This window comes from Nicotiana sylvestris, chromosome 2 (assembly GCF_000393655.2).
Source record: "Nicotiana sylvestris chromosome 2, ASM39365v2, whole genome shotgun sequence".
NCBI classification, from domain to species: Eukaryota; Viridiplantae; Streptophyta; class Magnoliopsida; order Solanales; family Solanaceae; genus Nicotiana; species Nicotiana sylvestris.
Window position 1 is genome coordinate 108,582,546 of NC_091058.1, and position 19,178 is coordinate 108,601,723.

A 19,178-nucleotide genomic window follows, 5' to 3' on the forward strand; every position below is an offset into this window, starting at 1 on the left:
AAATATTGAATATATAAAGGACACACAAAAGAAGTTTTTGACTTGCACATTGCAAAAACTTACACCAGAAAACTATACACGTACAAAACAATGCAATAGATCTATAAAGTTAAATCAAAATCCATTCAATCATCAAGTGATACAAAACGACCAATTCATGCAGCTCATTCAATGAATTCAAAGAGGAGACTTTATTTAGTCGGCTTCTAATAACAAAACTCATGATGGTCTTAGGTCTCTTTGATTTTGAAAAGGATATATATATACAATTTTATTCCTCCTTGAAGAGTGCCAATCTCACGTCATAATTTGAAAACAAATTAGTACCTGAAAGATTCTTAGAATAAAATTTCCTTTGTTTATTTAGGTAAAAATAATCTAGTAAAGTCAATGTGGTATTGATAGGTTACAAGTACCTTATTTTATGTTTTGATGATCTAATAAACTTACTGTCAGGAACCAAATAAGGAACCGGTTACATATCCTTAAGACCTTAAGATCGAAAGTTTCCAGCTTGGAATATACTTCAACTCTTCAGAGTCAGAGGAACAACAAAAGGATTAAATAACTATCATTTCCTAAGGAAACTATACAAGGCAATTGCCCCAACTGTAAAGTTGCTGCATGCACATGCTACAGTACAGAAACAGTGTAGCAGTCAACTTTATGGGGAATGTCTTTACCTACCTTACTTACATCATCCTAAGTGATGTCACAAATGTATTATTAAAATCAAGGAAGGTAAAACAAAGGACTTGTTCACTTAGATAATTCATTCAAGCACTCTCATGGTCATTGATCATCAAGCAATCAATTCTCAAGTGCATCAAGAACAAAGAACAACTCTACTACGGACCAGTTCCCACAATAAGTCATTGTATGTAAGGTTGAGTTGTAACTTTGTAATAGTTCTTCAATTGTAATTCCTACTTAGCTTGTTTAGAAGTATTCTGTAGGAAACTCTTTGTAAACCTTAAACCTTTGTGTTTGAGTCTTGGCTAGAGTTAGTCGACTTATAAAGTCTTTATAATAGAGTTTTTACAAAGTGGCTTGTAATAGAGTATTACAAGTTAGTGAGAGATTAAGAGGTTAATTCCTAGATTGCATAGATTGTAATCTAAAAGTTGCTCATTAGTGAAGTTGAAATCCTACAAGGGTAGGTCATGGTTTTAACTCCCATTGAGCTGGGAATTTTCCACGTAAAATTCCTCTTGTCATTTACTTACTGCTATGTGCATGTGTTCTAGTGGCACCGATAGAGAACCTGGTTCTCTATAGAGTTTGGTGGACCTTTATATTCTATCAATTAGTATCAGAGTATACTCTTTCTATCAAGTTAAAACCTAGAAATGATCCTCATGGCTGATCCTCCAAACTTCGAAGAAGGCCAGTCTACTTACAGACCACCTAGGTTTAATGGACGGTATTATGGATAGTGAAAAACTAGAATGCACGACTTCATCATGGCTGAAGATTCTGAGTTATGGGATGTCATATGTGACAGATCCTTTGTTCATACCAAGAAACTTGGCGACCCAGTTGTAGCTATTCCCAAGACAAGGAAGGAATTCAATTATGCTGATCGAAAGGCGGTAGAGAAGAATTTTTGTGCAAAGAAAATTCTTGGTATTGGCATTGGGCCTGACGAATACAGTAGGATATTAGCATGTCAGACAGCCAAGGAAATTTGAGAAGCCCTTCAAATAGCTCATAAAGGAACAACACAGGTGAAGAAATCCAAGATCGACATGCTCACAACTGAATATGAGCTCTTCAGGATGAAAGACGATGAATCCATCCAAGATATGCATACTCGGTTCACCTCTATTATCAATGGGCTTCACTCCCTTGGTGAAATCATTCCAAGAAACAAGCTTGTCAGAAAAATCCTTAGTGTACTACCCAATTCTTAGGAAAGCAAAGTGAACGTTATTACAGAGGTGAAGGACTTGCAGGAGCTAACCATTGATGAGCTTGTTGGCAATCTGAAAACATCTGAAATGAAGAAGAAGAAGGAAAATGAAAGAAGAGAGCCGAGGAGGGAAAAGAACCTGGTCCTCAAGACGGACAACAATGATTCAAGTGGTGAGGATGGTGATATGGCTTACTTGACAAGAAGATTCCAGAAGATGGTTCACAGGAATGGAGGCATTCCAAAAAAGGGGACGTTTTAGCAAGCCAAAAAATTATAACCTCTGTCATAAATGTGGCAAGTTAGGACACTTCATCAAATATTGCCCTCTCCTAAAACAAGATCAATACAAAAACAACTTTGACAAAGCAACCAAGAGGAACCCAGTTCCTGATAAACGCTTCAATAAAAAGAATGATACTGAAAATGTTGTAAATCAAGCTCTTGTTGCATGGGGAGGCTCTTCCAGTGAATCTAAAAAAGAAAATGATCATGGTAATAGTTTAATGATGGCAGTGGAAAGTGAAGCAACTGAGTATGATCAATCTTTGCCTTGATGGCCCAATCTGATGATGACGAAGATAAGGTAAATTTTCTAGATGTTCAGAGAAATTTAAAATCTTATTCTCCTAAAAAACTCATGTCATTGGCAAATGTGTTAATTGATGCTTATCACAGCCTTATAAATGATAAAAATGCTTTAACTTTTGAGTTAGGAGAAGCAGAACAGACCAGAGATGACCTTGTAGTCGTTGTAGTTGATTTAAAGGAAATAATTAAGAACCTGAAGAAAAAGAATGATACCTTAGATAAAAAAATTGCAAATATAGAACATGAAAAAGATGATCTAACGGTAGTTGTGGTAGACCTAAAAGAGACCATTGAGTGTGTAAAAAGGGAAAAAGAATTCTTATCTGAGAAAGTTACTAACCTTGAGCACGAGAGAGATGACCTATTAGTGGTGATAGTGGATTTGATGGAAACAATTGGGGAACTTAAAATGGAGAGTAGGCCTGAAAATTCTAAAAAGGGAAAGGAAGTTGCAAGCATGGCACACATTAAGCTTGAAAGTGAGTTAAATTCAGTGAAGTCTAGTTTGTGTGCTGAGCTTGAGAAAAACAAAAAACTTCAGGTAGAACTAGGCAACATGAAGAGTGATCTTGAAAAGTCACTCAAATGGACTCGGTCCTCTGATGCTATCACTGCCATGTACACCAACAATGGGAGAAACAAGCAGGGGATTGTGTTTCAAAGGGAAAAGATTCCCTACAATCCTCATAGCAAGTACGTTACTGTATTTGACAATTAGCTTTGCACTCACTGCGGTAACAATGGGCACTTTAAAGAAAATTGTATGGCTAGATTTCAGTCACAGCAGAAAAACAAATCTTTTGCTAAAAAAGTAACTAATGTTAGAGAACCTGGTCCCTCATATAAAAAATACATGATGCCTGCATGGACCAAAAGATCCCTCATTCATCCTTTTCCTCATTATAAGGGACCCAAACTAGTTTCGGTTTCTAAGTCTAACTCCTGATTTTCTTGTGTAGGGAATAGTGAAAGGAAGCAGCCTACAATAGTACATGGATAGTGGATGCTCAAAGCATATGACTGGAAGTACAAACAATTTCCTTTCACTTAAGGCCTTGCAAGGAGGGAGTGTATCCTTTGGAAATCGAAAGAAAGGATACATTCTGGGAGTTGGAAGGATTGGTAAGTCTCTCTCACACTCAATCGAAAATATGTACTATGTGAACGGGTTGAAGTACAACTTGCTAAGTGCTTCCCACATCTGTGACAAGGGAAACATAGTGGAATTTGTGTCAAAAATCTGTACAGTCACAAACCTAGTGATTGGTGAGGTGGTTCTAGTCACAAAAAGATACAAAAATATCTGTGTTGCTGAGTTTGAGTCTCTGCAGAATGGTGATATCAGCTGTCTAAGTGTTATAGATGATGATGCTGAACTATGACATATGAGGTTGGGTCATGCAAGCTTCACATTGCTGAACAAATTGGTTAGGAAGGACCTGGTTCGTGATCTGCCTAAGTCAAGCTTCACATTGCTGAACAAATTAGTTAGGAAGAACCTGGTTCGTGGTCTTCCTAAGTCAAGCTTCAAGGATCACAAAGTGTGTGACGCATGTGTAAAAGGCAAGCAAGTCAGATCCTCATTCAAGCCCAAAAGGGAAGTCAGCACCTCAAGGCCACTTGATCTCCTTCACATGGATCTATGTGGACCTATGAGGGTGCCAAGCAGAGGAGGAAAGAATTACATCTTTGTGATAGTTGATGATTGATCCAGATTCACCTGGACTTTATTTCTCAGGACCAACGATGAAACCTTTGAAGTGTTCGATTCTTTGGTCAAGAAGATCCAATTGAAAATGGGTAATAAGGTAGCCAGCATTAGGTCTAATCATGGGACAGAGTTTGACAATGCTAAACTTGATGAGTTCTGTACCGAAAATGGTATCACTCACAATTTCTCAGCACCAAGAACACATCAACAAAATGGTGTTGGAGGAAGAATAGAACTCTTGAAGACATGGCAAGAATAATGTTGATTGACAGTGGGATTCCAAAGAACTTTTAGGCAGAAGCTTTCAACACTGTCTGTTATTTGGTGAACAGGTGCATGATCAGGTCCCTTCTGAACAAAACTCCATATGAACTGCTGAATGGAAGGAAGCCCAAGATAACACATCTAAGGACTTTGGGTGTAAATGCTTTGTTACAACAATGGAAAGGAAGCTCTTGGAAAATTCGATGCCAAAAGTGATGAAGGAATTTTTCTGGGATACTCATCTCAAAGCAAAGCTTATAAAATGTACAACAAAATAATGTGTAGAGTAAAGTATACATGTGATATGTGATGAATCTCACTTCTCATGCGAGAAAGATAGACATATTGATCAAGATGGAGAACCCTTATCTATTCCAGGAGAAGTCATTGACATGGCAAATGGAAAAGTAGACATGATGAGTCATGTAAAGGAATCCAGTGAAGATGACGCATGTGTACCTCTATTTGTTGAAGAGGAACCTGGTCCTATGATCATATCAACTAAAGCTGAAAATAGAGTTGTTGATGCAGTCCAAGGTACTCCACTTGCTGAAGTAAGAAGCACCCAAGAACCTCAATCAAACATACCTGGGTCTTCTACCAATGAGATTTAGGTGCCAAATTGGAAGCACAAAAACTCACATCCTCTTGACAACATAATCACCCCTTTTGACTTAGGAGTTCAAACCAGATCAAAAGCAACAAATTCACTTGCCTTTTCAGCCTTTCTTTCTCAAATAGAGCCCAAAAACATCAAAGAAACATTGAAAGATGCAGACTGGATCACAGCCATGCAAGAGGAGCTGCATCAATTTGAAAGAAACAATTTATGGCACCTAGTTCCTCAAACTGCAGATCGAATTATCATAGGAACCGGGTGGGTATTCAGGAACAAACTTGATGATTTTGGAAATATAACAAGAAACAAGGCAAGGCTTGTAGTTTAAGGCTACAATCAGGAAGAAATGATCGATTATGATGAAATATTTGCTCAGTAGCTCGAATGGAAGCCATTAGAATTCTTATTGCATTTGCATCTCATATGGAGTTCACACTGTTCCAAATGGATGTGAAAAGTAAATTTCTAAATGGCTATCTGAAAGAAGAAGTCTATGTTAAGCAGCCTCCTGGTTTTGAGTGTCACTAGCATCCTGAGCATGTGTTCAAACTGGACAAGGCATTGTATGGGCTAAAGCAGGCTCCCCGGGCTTGGTATGAGAGGTTATCAAAATTCCTTCTAGAAAATGGATTTATAAGAGGGAAAATTGACAACAGTCTTTTTCTGAAAAAACGAGGGAGGAACCTGCTCGTTGTTCAGGCATATGTTGATGATATCATCTTTGGAGCCATATCTGACTCTCTTTGTGAAGAATTTGCAAAACTCATGGGTAGTGAGTTCGAGATGAGTATGATGGGAGAATTAAATTTCTTCTTAGGACTTCAAGTGAAGCAATCTTAGAAGAGAACACTGATAAGTCAACAGAAGTACATCAAGGAGTTGCTAAAAAGGTTTGACATGGAAGCACCAAAAGTCATCGACACTCCTATTTCCACAGCTACCCGTCTAGACATGGATAAACATGGTTCCCCTATAAATCAGGCCATGTATAGAGGGACCATAGGGTCACTCCTGTATCTCATTGCAAGTATACCAGACATCGTTTTCAGTGTGGGTCTTTGTGCAAGATTTCAATCCAATCCAAAGGAATCTCATATGAAGGATGCCAAGAGAATATTGATATATCTCAAGGGAATGTAGGACCTGGTTCTCTACTATCCGTTAAGCAATATCTTTGATCTTATTGGGTATGTTGACGCTGATTATGAAGGATATCTGGTGGATAGGAAAAGCACATCTAGAATGGCACATTTCCTGGGTTCTTGCTTTATCTCATGGGGTACAAGGAAGAAGAACTCAGTGGCACTCTCAACTACAGAAGCGGAATATGTAGCAGCTACCCCTTGTTGTGCTTAACTACTATGGATTACGCAGCAGTTGGAAGACTTTGGAGTGTTCTTAGATTGTGTGCCTCTCTTATGTGATAACACAAATGCACTCAATATGGCAAAAAATTCAGTTCAACATAAGAGGACCAAGAACATTGATGTACGCCATCACTTTCTCAGAGACAATGTTGAAAAAGGGCTTATCTGTATGAAATTCTGTAGCACTAAAGATCAAATTGCAGATATATTCACCAAAGCCCTGAGTAGAGAATACTTTGAGAAAAATCGCCTGGCACTGGGGTTGATGAAACCCAACTGAGAACCTGATCCCTTAATGATTGGTTATGAAAGAAATGTTCAGGTAAATTTAGCTAAAAAGTATTTTCTGGCAAAGTCTAACTCACCTCTATACCTATCATGACCCCGATTTCCCACCCTCGGGATCGTGATGGCGCCTAACTCTTAGAATGCTAGGCAAGCCAACAGATAAAGATCTAACACGCTAATCACTATTCAAAACATTAAATAACAATAATTTAAACTAGAACAAAATAGGAAGTGCAGAAATTTAAAATAGACCAGACACTATTACCCGACTACCCAAAATCTGGTGTCACAATCCATGAACTTCTAAGAGTTACTACAAATACTGGTTTAAAGAAAATACATCTGCTCTCAAAATGAAAGAAAATAGGGAGACTAAGATAAATGGAAGGGGACTCCAGGCTATGCGAACGCCGATAGATCTACCTTGGGTCTCCTGATGGACTAAAGGCAGCAACCCTACTCTGATCAACGAGGTCCAGTACCGAAATCTGCACAGAAAGTGCAGATTGTAGCATCAATACAATCGACCCCATGTACTGGTAAGTGTCGAGCCTAACGTCGGTGAAGTAGTGACGAGGCTAGGATAAGACACCATATAAAACTTGAACAGTATAATCATGCTAATGGCAAAAACGGTAAATAAAGAAACAAAGCAGGAATAATGGGGAGGGGGCATGCAATGGGGGATCATAATATAAGGAGTGAGAAAATAATAGAAAGACACAATTTTAAACAGAAATCCTCAATTAACTTAAGCAATAAGGACAACAAAGGAAAACTGCATGGACCCGTCGTGTTTTTACTCTCAACCTCACCAATATATAAATAGAATGGCACGACATCACCCTTCATGCATTAAACCTCACATAATATACACGGCATCACCCTTCGTGCTCCATCACTCTCATATCATGTCACAACATCACCCTTTGTGCTTTAACTCACATATCATGGCACGACATCACCCTTCGTGCTTTATCACTCTCCTCACAAATCAAGAATTAACAACAACGGATAAAGAGAAGTATCACAAAGAAACCAGTATTTCATCAATGATTAATTCCACAAATTGGAAATTTCAACCTTGTATCAATGTTCAAAATTATCAACCTCAGTAGAACCGGATATAAGTCTTCCCACATTTGCAATAACAACAATAAGCATGGATAATAAGATTTAGGACTACAAAATCTGTAAGAATGAATTTCACTCGCATGCTATGACTCGACCACAACGCATAGGTGCTCGTCACCTCACCTATACATCATATTCAACAAAAAAACATGTAGCAAGTAATCACACAATACCCATTCCCTCAAGCTAAGGTTAGCCACGACACTTACCTCGATTCCACGACTGACTCAAGCTTCAAAACATTGCTTTTCCCTTAGTTTCCACCCCCGAACCACTCGTATCTAGTCATAATTAACTTATTAACATCAATTATTGCTAAAGAAATCAATTTTAATGCATAATTATAGATTTTCCAACATTTTTCCAAAATGTCAAAAATCGACCTCGGTCCCGCTTGGTCAAAACCCGCAATTCGGACCAAAACCCAATTACCCCATTCACACCCGAGATCGGATATATAATTGGTCTTGGAAATTGACCTCAATTTGAGGTCTAAATTCTCAAATTTCGAAATTCTTAAGTTCTGCCCAAAATCCTCAATTCCACCATGAAAATCCTAGGTTCTAGGATGAAGTCTTGTAAAAAGAATTAAAAGAGTGAAAGAAATGAGTTAAGAATCACTTACTTATGATTTGGGGAAGAAGAAGTTCTTGGAAAATCGCCTCTTATGTTTAGGATTTTGAAAAAGACAAAAATGGATGAAAAGTCTCATTTATATAGAACCTCGGATCCTCACTACGCGGTCTGCTGAATTCCGGGCGCGGCCGCTAACCTCCACCGCGGTCCGCAAAATTATGGGGGCGGCCGCGAAATTGAGCATTACCCTACCGCGTCTATTAAGCCCCCCACCGCGGCCGTGTTCTTCTACCCGCGGTCCACGAAGTTTCCACTGTAGCCGCATTCTTCTACCGTGGTCTACGAATCTCACTCCGCGGCCGCACCCCTAAGAGCTGAGACCTGCAATCTCTGCAGCTATCCAACGCCAGGTCTTTTCCTAAGTCTAGACACTTCGTAGCCTATCAAAAACTCACCCGAGCCCTCGAGGTTCCAAACCAAACATGCACACAAGTCTAAAAGCATCATACAGACTTGCTTGTGCGATCAAATCGCTAAAATAACACATAAAACTAGGAATTTAGCATCAAATTCAATAAAATTCTCAAGAACACTTAAAGTTTCTACTTTTTCAACCGAGGTTCCGAATCATGTCATATAAACTCGTTTCTCACCAATTTTCACAGACATGGTTTAGATATTATTACGGATCTGTACCGGGCTCCGGAACCAACATATGGGTTCGATACCATCAACATCAAGCATAAATCATATACTTTAAAACCATAATTTTTTCTCAAATTCAATCTTAGTCAAAAAATTCATTTCTCGGGCTATGGATCTCGGAATTCGATTCCGGGCATACGCGCAGATCCCATATTTTACTACAGACCTTCCGAGATGGTCGAAACACGGGTCTGGATCTGTTTACTCAAATCGTTGACCAAAGTCAACAAAAAATTATTTTTATAGGCAAAAATTATTATTTTCTCAAATTTTCACATAAAGACTTTCCAGAAATGCTACCGGACTGTGCACGCAAATCGAGGAGCAAAAGGATGAGGTTTGAAGGCCTTGGAACCCCGAATTGGGTCCTAAAATACGAGATGACCTTTTGGGTCATCAAAATACCGTTAAATGTAGACACACATGATGATTACATAGAAAATAGGCAATTGATGCAGTACGCGCTGGTAAAAAGGGTAAACCTTACAGATGCAAGATTACTCACTGAATCTGGTTCTCCTAACACATGCTAGTAGTTTCTCTATTCTCTCATGCACAATTTCGAACGGTTAAAACAAGTGCCACGTCATTAGTATGTCAATTACTTTTCTTTGCGTCCTTTGAACCCAAACGTCTCACCCATTGAGAATCGACCCAATTCCCAAAACTGCCGCCCTTTCTTAACCGATCCCTGGTCTATTATAAATACATCTATCACTATCACAACTCTTCCCATCAAATTTCAAAACCCCATTCTTCTGCCTCTCTTCAAACTACCAAATCCCTTCTCTTCTTCTCACCATGGCTGAAAATCAAACAACCTCGAGTGTTCCAAGCAACATCCCTATTGAGTCCTCACCTATTGAAACACCGATATTAGACTCCTCACCCCAAACTACTGCTAGCCAAAAACCCTAGGACAAAGTCACCCCCACATTCTGTCTCCTCTCCTACCCACTCGAGTTCTGGTTCTTATAGGAGTCGCAAAATCTCGACTCCCAAAAGATTTGTAGCCTAGAGACCTTCTCCTACTTTATCAGAAAAAGGGGATGAATAGAGTACTACTGACAAAGAAGAAAATTAAGAAACTTCAAGTTTACCTATGAAAAAAGGGCCAATAGTAGATCAAATTGATGGTTTCAAGAAGGATGACTCAACAAAGACTGATCCTGATCTTGTGTCCACAGGTAACACTCCTTTCTCTACTGAGTTTTCCATGGATGTCCAAGAGAAAGAGGCAATAGAAAACATGTTGTCCATAACTAATGAAGGGGTTGTTATAGAAGATAGTGATAATGGTTTTGGGACTCAGGGGGAAGAATTTAAGACTGTGAAAGAAGGTAGAGAGTTTGTGCATGTTGAACAATCGGCACAGGATAATACTACTAGGGTACCAAATAAGGGACCTGATCCCTCCCAGGAGGATCTAAATCAGGGGTCCTCTCAAGAGCCTCAGGTCAGTATTGACCCTGCTCCCTCTCCTCATTTTGATGTTGAGCCTTTGTGTGTGGTGATGCCTAAGGAAAGATCTGTGTCCAGAGAAGAAAAAGGTGATAGTGAAGAGGATTCTGATGATTTGCCAATAGCAAGCCTGACTAAGCGGAGACCAATAGATGCTCAAGAGTCTACTCCTAAGCGACCCACTACTAGGTTGCAAAGTAAGGAGGCTCTTGAGTCTGCTCTTAAGAACAACCAAGCTAAGTCAAATAGAAGAAAGTTGGTAAAAGATGGGAAAGTAGTGAATGAGAAATCAATGCCGGTAGTGAATGTGGATGAGTAAGAAGCCGAGGAGCCTGGTTCTTTGACTAGAAAGCTCTCGCAGAAGCATGGTCTCCCAAAGCAAAAAGAGGATCTTCCGTATCTACTGAAAATCTGAACAAATCTGATGATTTGTGTCTAGTGATAAGTCTGTGGAAGAGTCTGATGATGGTGTGATGGAAGAGTTGGGTGAAAGGTCTGTGAAGTTTGCTGCAAAAAGGAAGAATACTCGGAAGTCTGCTAAGAGAAAAGTTGAAACAGATGAGGAACATGGTTCCTCAAAGAATGCCAGAGTGGGTGATCTAAGGAGTGCTGGGAAAGAGAGGTTACGAAGTCAAAAGGTGCTATGGGGCGCACATTTGCCCCTGATATCTTGGAGGAGGCTGGTATGAGACAATTTGTTAAGATCTGTGAGTTCCAACAGTGGACACATTTGTTCACAAATGATGCTCCAATGGTATATAAGGAGGAAGTTCAAAGTTTCTATGCTGGTGTAAAGGATAAGATCCAATGGAGTCCTGTAGTTAGAGAATCACATATAGCTTCATGCTTTTAGCAAATGACGAAAAATCAAAGAAACATCTAACAAATATAAGAAAAACAGAGAAGAAAATTTCCATGGAGCCTCAAGTTATAATAATAGAAAATTGTAATATGCACCACAACTGTTGTAGTGAAAAAAGTTCTTATGGCCACCAACTCTGCGCAAAAGATAATATTCTAATTAACAAACTTCCAAGCAGCAAAGTATTAGTATCAGATAAAGCTACCAATGCACGGAGATATATTGTAGTATTTATCTATAACTTATCTACAACTTTTACACATTATTTTTACCCAGTTAAATACAACTACAATAACATATAACTTCAATACAAATTTTACACAATATGTCTTTTGTATATTTTGTATCTAATTTATACATAGTAAAAACAAATTTCATACAACTAATTATATATTATACAACTTATTTACAACTTATCTATAATTTTCATACATTATTTATACTCAGTTATATATAACTACAATATCATACAACTTAAATAAAATTTTCATACAATATTATTCAACTTTCATACAATAATTAAATAAATAATATATAAACAACAGAATACAATTTTTCTACAATTTTACTATAATTTCGTGTATATAATGTATATCATGTCTTCTTCTTCTTCAATTTGAAATTCAGCCAAAATCAAGTCTATCTTCACCAAAACACCCTCAAAATTGAGATATAAACTCCAAACCATATTCCCAATTATTTGCAACAACATCCAATCTAAACAACTAATGGTTTTTGAAAACCCAAATTCGAATTCAAAGTTTTAAAGCTTTTTAATGGTTGTCAATGGTGGAGTTATTGCTCTCTTTTCCTTTGCTTTACATTACTGAAATTAGGGATTGAGAGATAGAGAGAATTCTCAATTCTTTGCAACAACCCAATTCAATCAAATAATATTTTTTGAAAACTCAAATTCGATTTCAAAACTTCAAAGCTTTTTAATGATTGTCAATGGTGGAATGATTGCAAGATACGACGGGAGGGGGGTGGGATGTGGAGAGAGAAACATGGGGGGAGTGAAAGATACGGTAGATTTATTTTAGGACACTAATTATTATCATTAATTCCCTTAAAATGTACATAAATGATAATTGGGTATATAAAATATAATTATAGGAAAAGTTGAGTAGGGAGGGTAATAAAGTTTCCAATAATGTATATATATGTAATGTAACGACCCGGCCGGTCGTTTCATGAGTTACCGCTCCGTTTCCCCCATTTCTGCTTATTATTGCCTTGTTTAGTTGTATTATGTGTTATCAGGTTGGTTGGCTCGGGTTCAGAGAGGTTTTGGTAAGGTTTGAGTCACTTGTCTCTTTTGAGTAAGCTTAAGTTGGAAAAGTCAACCGGATGTTAACTTATGTGATAAAGGGCTCGAATGTGAGTTCTGATGGTTCGGATAGCTTCGGGAGATGATTTAGGACTTAGGAGTGTGATCGGAACGTGTTTTAGAAGTCCGTAGTAGGTTTAGGCTTGAATGGACGAAATTGATATTTTGGCGTTTTCCGGTTGATGGGTGAGATTTTGATATAGAGGTCGGAATGGAATTTTGGGAGTTTCTGTAGGTCCGTTGTGTCATTTGGGATGTGTGTGTACAATTTTAGGTCATTCGAACGTGGCTTGATAGACTTTTTGATCAAAAGCGAAATTCGAAAGATTTTGGATACTTAGACTTGAATTCGATGTGGTTTAGTTGATTCGATGTTGTTTGAGATGTTTTGAAGATTGATATAAGTTTAGATAGTAGTATATGACGTGTTTGTGCTTTTGGTTGAGGTCCCGGGGGCGTCGGGGGATTTCAGATCGTTGGCGGGAGATTTGAGTTGGGTTTTTAGCAGTTAGAGTTTTAGGACTGCTATCATAACCGCATCTGCGGTTGGGAGGCCGCAGGTGCGACCCCTGCAGATGCGGAAGCAAGCCGCAGAAGTGCCTAAGGAGGGCATCAGCTGGAACCACAGAAGCGGTTAAGGAAGCGCACCTATGCTATCGTAGGTGCGGGATTTGCATCACAGATGCGAGACTTGGACTTTAAGTGAAAATCGTAGGAGTGGTGGTCGAGACTACAGAAGCGGTATTTGGACCGCATGTGCGAAAATCCTGGGCCAGAAAGTATAAAAGGTTTCCTTCGCAATTTTTGAGTTATTCTTCATCATTTTCATGCGGGCTTGAGCTTGAGAGAGCTATTTGAAGAGGGATTTCAAAGGGGTTTCATAGAGGTAAGGTTTCTGGACCCTAAACTTGTTTCTATGGTATTATTTCACTGATTTGACTTGAAATTAATGGGAATTAAGGGTTAAAAAAAATTGAAAATTAGGGCTGGAGATTGGAGACCTTTGAGTAAGGGTTTGAAGGGTCATTTGTAGTCGGATTTTGGTACTTTTGATATGTATGAACTCGTGGGGAGATAAGGAGTTGATTGATATAAATTTTATCGAATTCCAAGATGTGGGCCAGGGGGTCGGTTTGGTTAATTTCGGGATTTATGTTGTAATTCGATTTCTTTCGAGTGGACCATGTTCCCTTAGCATATTTTAACGGTTATGTACTGATTTTGGTTAGATTTGGAGCATCCGGAGGCCGATTCGAGAGGCAAAAGCATCGCGGGCTAGAGTTTGGACCAGATAGACGTGAGTAATGATTGTAAATGTTGTCCTGAGGGTATGAAACCTCGGATTTCACATCGTTGTGCTATGTTGAGGTGACACACATGCTAGATGACGAGCGTTGGGTCGTGCACCGTTGGGGATTGTGACTTAGTCCATCCCGAATGACTGTTATACTGCGTATTGGATTGAAAAATGTTTGCTATCATCATGTTTTGAGCTGAATGCCATATTTGGGCCTCGTGCCAACTGTTTTGGACCCTTAGGGGATTTTTACTATTATTCCTCACTTTTTTGACTTTATACTTGTATTCAGTCATGCTATATTTTATTGTTTTTATAACTCAGCCATGTTTATACTATTTTGATATCTTAAATGATATTTTGAGCTGAGCATCATATTTTACTGTGCCCGAGTGGCTTTTAGAGATTTCTGACAGAGTAGGGCCAAGGGCCTGTGTTGTGAGGTTATTATGGGATCGGGCTGCGCGCCGTAGCATTATTGAGCTGATTCATGATTATGAGGCCTAGGGCTTGAGTTGTACGCTACAAGGTGGCTTGATATGAGGCCGAGAGCCTATTGATTATGCCACGAGATGGCTTGATATTGCACTTGGGCCGTAAGGGGCCCCTCCCGGAGTTTGTACACCCCCAGTGAGCGCGGGTACCCAGTGTGATATGTGATATAGCCCAAGGGGCTGATATTGTTTCATGTTATTGCCCGATGGGCTGATTCTGTTGATATTGTGCCCGAGGGGCTGGCTTTTTGTGTTTAACTTTTCCCGTTGCTCTTCATTCACTTTTTTAACTGTTAAAAGACATTTTAAAGAGGTTTTTACTGAATTGAGATATTTTTACAAGTTTTTCACTGTTCTATTGCATTGTACTGATTTTATACTACCTTTTCGTAGCATTTTGCTGTGTTTTACGTATTTTCTTATCGCTCAGCTGCCTTTACTTTTATTACTCACTGAGTTGGCGTACTCACATTACTCCTTACACCCTATGTGTAGATACATGAACCTCGGGTCCTGCTAGCGAGGGCTAATTGCTTTTAGCAGGGTATTTCGGAGTTCACTAGGTAGCTGCTCGGCGTTCGCAGCCCAGTATTTCTCCCTCATATATTTATTTTTCCTTGTACTAAATTATGTAATAGACTGTGTAGTCCTTTCCCATACTCCTAGACTTATGCTAGATGCTCACGACTGGTGACACCCCGATGTCAGACTGTGTTTATTCTGCATTTGTCTTATTTTACCTTATTTTTGGGATTACCATCTGTTAATAACTTAAATTAAATTATTATAACTGTTAAAAATGGATTGGGAGTTTGTGTCGACTGGCCTTGTTTCATAATAGGCGCCATCACGATCGGGTTTGGATTTAGGGTCATGACAAGTTGGTATTAGAGCCTAGGTTACATAGGTCTCACGAGTTATGAGCAGGTTTAGTAAAGTCTCGCGGATCGATACAGAGACGTCTATATATATCCTCGAGAGGCTGCAGAACCTTTAGGAAAACTTCATATTCTTGAAATTCTTGTCGTGCAAATCTGTTGATCCGAGTACTAAACTTCTGTTATTCTATTCTCTCATAGATGGTGAGGACATGAGTGATCGGTTAGGAGGGACGACCACCAGTACCACCAGCTGTGGCCACTAGAGGCCGAGGATGCGGTCGAGGTCGCGGTAAGGGCAGGGGTGTAGCCTGCATAACAGCTAGGGCAGCACTTGTAGATCCACCAGCCGCCCCAGTTCAGGATCAGGTCCCAGTTGTGACGCTCCAGCAGCACAAGCTCAGGCACCAGCTGTGCCATTGTGATTTCGGTTCTTTAGGAGGCCCTGGTTTAGATTCTATCGGTATGCACTAGCCTAGCTCAGGCGGTTTCAGTTACTACAGTTGCAGCTACTTTTCAGGCCGGGGGAGGCACTCAGACTCCCGCCGCTCGCACACCTGAGCAGGTCGTGCAGGGACTTTAGACACCAGGGGAATCCAGCCCAACTGGTTGCAGCTGCTCAGGACTATGTAGCTCCTGCCATGCCAGAGGACAAGCAACGCAGGTTAGAGAGGTTTGGTAGACTTCAGCCTCCAACTTTCAGTGGTGCAGAGGGCGAAGATGCCCAGGGTTTCTTGGACAAGTGTTAGAGAATTCTTCTTACAATGGGTATTCTGGAGACCAGCGAGGTCGCTTTCACTATTTTTCAGTTTTCTGGAGCTGCCTTCACTTGGTGGGAGGCTTATGAGAGGTGTAGGCCTGTTGGTGCAACACCCCTTACTTGGAAGCAGTTCTCTGTTCTCTTTTTGGAGAAGTATGTGGCATAGTCTCGTAGAGAGGAGCTGTGCAGGCAGTTCAAGTGGTTGCATCAGGGAGAGATGATTGTGACGCAGTATGAGATGAGGTTCTCAAAGTTAGCTCGTCATGCTGTTTGGTTGGTTCTGACGGAGAGAGAGAGGATTAAGAGGTTCGTTGATGGCCTCACATATCAGCTTCATATTCTCATGACCAGGGATAGGGTGTATGGTGCTACCTTTGAGGGGGTTGTAGACATTGCTCGCGAGATTGACTCAGTTCGTCGCCAAAAGCGAGATCAGAGGAAGGTTATGGTGGTGCTCCTTCGAGAGGTCAGTTTCAGCACTGCAGAGGCCGTCCATTCAGGTATGCTCAGCCAGCTCGCCCAGGTTATCGTGGGGAGTCATCAGGTCATGGTTCTCATAGTTCTCATCAGGGCCAGTCATCACTCAGTGCCCTTCCAGCCTAGAGTTCGTCCCGTGCTCCATCAGTTCAGGGCTCTTCTATGCCAGGTGCATCTGCTAGTCATTCCGATGCTAGAGGTTCCCTTCAGCCCTCATCTCCAGCACTCGGGAGTTGATATGAGTGTAGAGAGATGGGTCATATGTGGAGGTAGTGTCCTCGTCGTCTTGGGGGTTCATCTTAGCAGAGGAGTCAGCCATCGGCTTTAGTGCCCGTTACTTCACCACCACCCACTCAACCAGCTAGGGGTGGAGGTCAGTCAGCTAGGGGTCGCCCTAGAGGGGGAGGTCGATCAGGTGGCAGCCAGGCCCGTTTCTATGAACTTCCAGCTAGACCCGATGCTATTGCTTCAGATGATGTGATCACAGGTATCGTCTCAGTCTGTCGTAGAGATGCCTCTATATTATTTGATCCCGGTTCCACTTATTCTTATGTGTCATCATACTTTGATCGTTATTTGGATATACCCCGTGAGTCTCTTGTTTCATCTATTTGTGTATCTACTCCGGTGGGCAATACTATTATTGTACACTGCGTGTACCAGTCATGTGTGGTTACTATTGGGGGTCTAGAGACCAGAGTGGATCTTTTGTTGTTATGTATAGGAGACTTTGATGTTATATTGGGCATGGAGTGGCTATCTCCGTATCATGCTATTCTGGACTGTCATACTAAGACCGTGATATTGGCTATGCTGGGTGTGCCACGGATTGAGTGGCGAGGTTCGACTGATTATGTTCCCAATAGGTTAATTTTATTCTTGAAGTCACAACATATGGTTGGGAAGGGTTGTTTGTCTTACTTAGCCTTTGTAAGGGATTTCGGTGGAGAGACTCTTAATATTGACTCTGTACCTGTTGTGAGAGATTTTCCCGACATATTTCCTACAGACCTGCCGGGCATGCCACCAGACATGGATATTGATCTGGTGCCGGGCACTCAGCCCATTTCTATTCCACCGTATCATATGGCACCAGCGGAGTTGAAGGAGTTAAAGGAGCAGCTTCAGGAACTCCTTGATAAGAGGTTCATTCGGCCTAGTGTGTCGCCTTTGGGGTGCATCTATTCTATTTGTGAAGTAGAAGGATGGCACTTTTTAGGATGTGCATTGATTATAGGCATTTGAACAAGGTTACAATCAAGAACAAGTATCTTTTGCCTCGTATCAATGATTTGTTTGACCAGCTTCAGGGAGAGAGAGTGTTTTCCAAGATTGATCTCTGTTCAGGTTACCACCAGTTGAAGATCAGGGACTCAGATATTCTTAAGACAGCTTTCAGGACCCGATATGGTCATTATGAGTTTTTGGTGATGTCTTTTGGGCTGACCAATGCCCCAGCAGCGTTCATGCATTTGATGAACAGCGTGTTTCAGCCTTATCTTGACTCGTTTGTCATAGTCTTCATTGATTATATTATGGTGTACTCGCGTAGTCAGGAGGAGCACGCAGAGCATTTGAGATTTGTGTTGCAGAGATTGAGGGAAGAGAAGCTTTATGCAGAGTTCTCCAAGTGTGAGTTTTGGCTCAGTTCAGTGGCTTTGTTGGGGCACGTGGTGTCCAGCAAGGGTATTCAAGTTGATCCAAAGAAGATAGAGGCGGTTCAGAGTTGGCCCAAACCGTCCTCAGCCATAGAGATTCGCAACTTTCTTGGTTTGGCGGGTTATTACCGCCGGTTTGTTCGGGGATTATCATCTATCGCATCGCTCTTGACCAATAACTCAAAAGGGTGCTCTATTCAGGTGGTCGGATGAGTGTGAGGAGCGCTTTCAGAAGCTCAAGACTGCCTTGACCACATCTCTAGTGTTAGTTTTGCCATCAGCTTCAGGTTCCTATACCGTGTATTGTGATGCTTTGAGAGTTGGTATTGGGTGTGTATTGATGTAGGAAGGTAGAGTTATTACTTATGCTTCTCGTCAGTTGAAGCCCCATGAGAAGAACTACCCTGTTCATAATTTGGAGTTGGCTGCCATTGTTCACGCGTTGAAGATTTGGAGGCATTATTTGTATGGTGTGTCTTGTGAGGTGTTTACTGATCATAGTAGCCTCCAACACTTGTTCAAACAGAAGGATCTCAATTTGAGGCACGAGATGGTTGGAGTTTCTAAAGGATTATGATATTACTATTTTGTACCATCCAGGGAAGGCCAATATGGTGGTCGATGCCTTGAGCAGGAAGGCGGTGAGTATGGGGAGTTTGGCATATATTCCAGTTGGGGAGAGACCTCTTGCAGTGGATGTTCAGGACTTGGCCAATCGGTTCGTAAGGTTAGATATTTCGGAGCCCAGTCGGGTATTGACTTGTGTGATTTCTCGGTCTTCATTATTTGACCGC

General features: G+C 40.6%; 1 protein-coding gene across 1 annotated transcript; it reads left to right on the forward strand.

The window, feature by feature from the left end:
- The first annotated feature begins 3,495 nt into the window (after positions 1-3,495).
- Positions 3,496-3,885, forward strand: LOC138885388 (uncharacterized). The gene has a single exon (XM_070166333.1). It carries the CDS (start codon positions 3,496-3,498, stop codon positions 3,883-3,885), a length of 390 nt encoding a protein of 129 aa, XP_070022434.1.
- The last annotated feature ends 15,293 nt before the right edge of the window (positions 3,886-19,178 follow it).